The sequence below is a fragment of the Dermacentor silvarum genome, chromosome 2 (genome assembly GCF_013339745.2).
Source record: "Dermacentor silvarum isolate Dsil-2018 chromosome 2, BIME_Dsil_1.4, whole genome shotgun sequence".
NCBI lineage: Eukaryota > Metazoa > Arthropoda > Arachnida > Ixodida > Ixodidae > Dermacentor > Dermacentor silvarum.
In genome coordinates this window covers 195488346-195493324 of record NC_051155.1, presented here as the reverse complement: position 1 = coordinate 195493324, position 4979 = coordinate 195488346, and the positions used below count along the sequence as shown (strand labels likewise).

The window sequence follows — 4979 nt, the reverse complement described above, 5'->3', positions numbered from 1 at the left end:
TAACTAATTTCCTATCTCTTAAACAATCCAAAATCCCTCGCCGTGACCTTCCACGCATACCAAAATCTAACAGACTAAACAGAATTTAAATATGGCTAACCATGTAAATGCTGGCTTAGTAACTAGAAATACTGCTATTGTTATATTTTCGCATCTACGCTCATGTTCCACGCCTGTTACGGTGTCTAAAATAGCATCCATTGTAGAGTGTACCTTGCGAAATGCTGTCATGGATTGAGGCATCTTGTTCCATCGCCGCCACCCTTTCATCTTTCGGACAATAATCTTTGACACAAAGGGACATAGATTGAGACGAGCAGCTGTGATGTTCTTGCACGATATAATGGTTACTTGTTTAATTTGTATGCGGCAGTCATTTGACCAGCTAAGGTTTCAGCCTCATCAAAATTCATCTGAAGATTTTACTGAAAGCCTATTTGCAGTGGCCATTATGCGAACGGCCAAAATGAGAAGATCAAGGCTTAATGCTTAAGAGGGCTAATAAATGTGTAAGATTTTGCGCATCATCATTAGAAACATGTCGAAGACATAGGCTGGCATTATTACTTGTATTACATATTCTGTTCTTTTGTTTCAGTCAATCAAACCCATGTTCGCGGTAGCGAGTTCATTCCTGGCCGCGGCGGCCGCATGCCGATGGGGGCGGAATGGAAAATGCTTGTATAACGTGCATTGGGTGCACGTAAAGAACCCCAGGCTGTCAAAATTATTCCGGAGTCTCTCATTGTGAGATCATACTGAGATCATCGTTCTGGAACGTAAAACCACAGAATCTCATTTTACATGGACCCAAGCTTTGACGGCAGCAGCTGTGATTAGTTGGACGAGTAATTTAAAATGCACGGTGGCAACCACAAGAAATAAGATAACACAAAGGGCGCTTCTGTTTTAGCACGAGAGCCTTTTTCAGAATAAAAGTCAGTGCCGAAGCACGATTTCAAGGTAAAGATATTTGTGTCGCTCCAAAAAGTGACCGCCATTTTGTTGTTAATCACCAAGGAGGGGGTAAACAGCAACACAGGGCACATACATTTACCAACAAGTCGTGCGTGTGTTGCCTCTGCATGGGTACTCACGTGATCTTTGAGGAACTGCAGCGACGAATGGCCTTGACTGTGTGAAGCTATTTTTTTGTCAGCATGTTTTCACCGACCTTCCCATGTGTCACAGTTGATGAACAACAGCAAAGTTCGCATAAGTCTGCCAAGTTTTTCTGGGAAGGCAAATTATACTTTGTGAAATTGAAGTGCCGCAAGTCGGGCTTTAGTTCCTGAAATGGACAGGGTACGTTAAGTAATTATGTCTTTTATTGCTATTTTGCTAAAAGAACGAGAAAACCTGTAGTGCATGGGCTGAACAACAAGTTATGTAACATGAGTAAGGTCGGAGCAGAAGAAAATGGTATATATTTTTTCTTTGGTGTAAACCTAGTTTCAAATGTCGTTTTAATTTTAACTTGGCAGCAAGGATAACATTTATCACTGGATTGTACATACCCTTCATTAAATGCAATAATAGTGACCAGGATTGCAATAAGAGCAAGCTCTAGAGGTATTTACCAGGTAATTGAAGAAATGTCTCTAATAGTGCACGTGAAAATTGACTGACCTTGGTTGAATACATGATGCTTGTTATTTTCTGTCGAATGAGTTTTACTTGCGTTATACAAACAAGGATTGCGGGCTTCACGATTGGCATAATTTAAAAACTTGTCCTGTTCGATTTTGTTAGGGGCGAAGCACCTTAGGGCCGAGCTTTGTCCCTCCCTCGTCGCACGTCGTCCGTAGCTCTGGTTTCCATGGAGTCCGCTAGAGGCGCTGCGATGTACAAGGGCGTTCGTTCCCGACGCGCGCTCTCTTTCTCTCTTCAGCCTGGATGATAACGGTCACTTATAATAGACAGTTTTAGCAGAGCGTTCACGGTCCGCTCCGCTCAGACCGTCGTGTCCGAACGATTCGCGCAGAGCCGCTGAGCGGAACGCTAGCGGGAGCGCTAATGCGCGAGCGCACAACGCTCATATCGGCAGCGGAACGAAGAACGCTGCCCACGGTCCGCTACGAAGCCATTTGAGCGGAGCGTTAGGGTGCGTCTACTGGTTGCTTTGCCGTTTTACAGCCGCGCTGAGCGCGCGTGGCCGGCGTCTCTGGCAGACGCACTTGTCAAACAAGCCAAATCAACGCAGTTCATGCAGCCAGCGGTGTGCGTGAAACGTTAGCGGAGCGGAGCGTAAGCAACGCTCTGCTAAAACTGTCTAATAACGGCGCGCCCCGCTAAGGATGAATAGGCGAGAGTGGCGGCTCAACTGCAAGCGGAGTCGAGGGCTTGCAAAGCTGCTGCAGCACGGCGACGCAGACAACAAGCGGACCCGGACCTGAGGGCTCGCAAAGCTGCAGCAGTACGGCAACGCCGGCAAGCGGACCTGGAGCTGAGGGCTCGCGAAGCTCGCGCTTGAACCGAGCATCGGCGCCACCTACCTCAGGTAGAGAACGCTTCCGGCGTTTTGCCGCCGCTTCCCGCGCTCTCGCCGCCTCTGGGTCCGCTTGCCGGCGTCGCACTTGAACCGAGCATTAGCGCCACCAACCTCAGGTAGACAACGCTTCCGGCGTTTTGCCGCCACTTCCCGCGCTCTCGCATGTACGGGGGATTCGCGGTTACCCGAATGATCCCCCGGTGCTTCGCCCACTCATCATCATTCACTTAGTGGACATGCGGCGATATTTTTCATCCTCTATTCACGACCGACCGATCGTAGCTGGAGAGCCGCTCAGTACACTGATGAGGCGTTGTAAGGATAAGAATTGAAATTACGTTATACGGACCGTTTTCTTTAAAACGAATCCCAAAGCTGTAGTTGATTGCTCGAATGCTTATCACTGAATAACCCCATAATCGTCTTTCTCTATTTCAGATTCTTCTGTCTAGGCGCCCACGCTCACAAGGGGCCCGCAAAGCTTTGCCGGCTCGGACTTTGGAAAGTACGGAAGCCCGGCCTGGTTTTCTATAAGTATGCCGTAAGTGGCGAGCGAACTAGCCATCGAGAACATCTGCTACTCCATCTTTGATTCGGCCCCAAAGAGGAAGACTGCATGGTTACAGAGATAGCAAACCATCAATATGTCCTTTGTCATTATGAAAAGTAAGCACGGTGACTAAACTCTGCAGTACGACGGGGGTTGCATCCGGTTTCCAGAAGGCGTACAGACTGAGCACCTCTGGCTTCACGGCCTTCGCTCGTTCTGCGGCTGGCCTGAAAGGCAATGGGGCCAGACGTGGCCTTTGGAACGGCACTGCCACCACCATGCCATATGAGTTCGCAGAAATATCCAACTCTAACAACGAGACGACGCTGGCGGAAGCGGCGACGGTCACAGCGGATGAAGACGTGTTCGGCCCTATGTATGCCAGTACTCTGCGAATCGCCCTTATCACCACCATGTTCGTTCTGTCACTCATCGGCAATACAATCGTATGCTACCGCCTGCTGACGTCGCGGCGCCACAGGGTGTTCAAGGCTCAGGTGCTGTTCCTGAACCTGGCCCTGGCCGACCTTCTCGTCACGCTGGTTACCATGAACTCGCAGCTTCTTTGGGAGATCATGGGACGCGTCTGGGTCGCCGGCGACGGACCCTGCCGCGTATTCAAGGTGATGCAGACGTTCGCGCTTGTCTCATCCACGTATATGCTCGTGGGTATAGCTGTGGACCGCCACTACGCCATCTGCAAGCCGCTCGTGCCGGCGCCCAGACCTCGCTCCGTGGCTGCCATTTGCTGGCTGCTCTCGCTCGTTCCATCCCTGCCAAACCTGTTCGTGTTCCGCGTGGTCGTGGTTCGAGACAAGTGTTACTGTGCCTCGGTCTTCTACATCTATCGGGATTCCGCTACCACAGCCCGGCAAATCTACATGGCGTGCGTGTTCACACTCGTCTTCATCCTTCCACTGTGTGCGCTGGTAGGGCTCTACACTAGCATCCTACTCAGGATGCGGAAGATGGGTGCCACCAACACCAGGACACCGGGAGGCGTTCGCATAGGGCTTACGACGACGTCGACAGTCGAGGACAACGAAAATGCCGACAGCTGTCAGTGAGAGCTCACACAGAAGCACGCTGCCTAGAGCGCGTCTGCGGACTCTGAAGATGGCGGTGGTGATATTTATGGCATTCCTGGTGACTAACTTGCCTTACATGGTACAAGAGATGATTTTAGCCTTTGCGCGAGACATCTCGCTGGGGCCTCACGTGGTGGCCGTGTTTGGCGTCATCTCTGCCTCCAACAGCGCCATTAACCCATACGTGTATCTGGCCTTCAATGGCGGTGCGGCAGGCACGAGTTGTGATGCTCGCGTGCGCGGCTTGTGGCGTAGGTTGACGTGTTCTTCGGGCTCAAAACGCACGACCATCATGTTTCGCACGTCGTGCTCAACGTTGCCGACTCGACGCCGTAAGCGGCCAATAACGGCGCAAGGGCCACTTTCTGAGCAAAAGCACGGAAGTAGCGGACACCTTGGAGCGCCGGAGGAAAAGATGTGAGAAGTGAACGCAGATTGCAGGTGGAGTCGTTGTACTGCCAAGTTGGTAATTTTAAACAGCGCATGACATAGTCATTTTAGGGTAAACTGCCCTTTACCCCGTCGTAAATTATTGAGAAGTGAACTGGGCTCGTTTGGTATGGATTTTTTCGGTAACTGTGGCGTAGCGTCTGTACACAACGATCGTATGTGCAGTGTTTTGTGACTTGCCTCTTGAGAGACGTCTATGAATGTCGTAAGTAGGGACTGAATGTACTCGTTCTATAAACTACGCTGGGTGGGTGGTCGCGGCAAGAGTTGTGGGGCAATGGTGTGCCCGACACACCTCACTGACGATGTTAGTTTCCTGCAATATGCGTATCGGATGGTCGTGGGCTAAGTGAGAGCTGCCGGATCTGTTTACACTGAAAAGAAGTACTACAAACATTTG

The 4979-nt window shown here is 50.5% G+C and overlaps 1 protein-coding gene across 1 annotated transcript; it reads left to right on the top strand.

Moving 5' to 3' along the window:
* Nucleotides 1–3139: 3139 nt before the first annotated feature.
* Nucleotides 3140–4700, top strand: LOC119441196 (gonadotropin-releasing hormone receptor-like). Its single transcript, XM_037705854.2, has one exon. It carries the CDS (start codon nt 3320–3322, stop codon nt 4106–4108), a length of 789 nt encoding a protein of 262 aa, XP_037561782.1. The 5' UTR covers nt 3140–3319; the 3' UTR covers nt 4109–4700.
* Nucleotides 4701–4979: the final 279 nt, after the last annotated feature.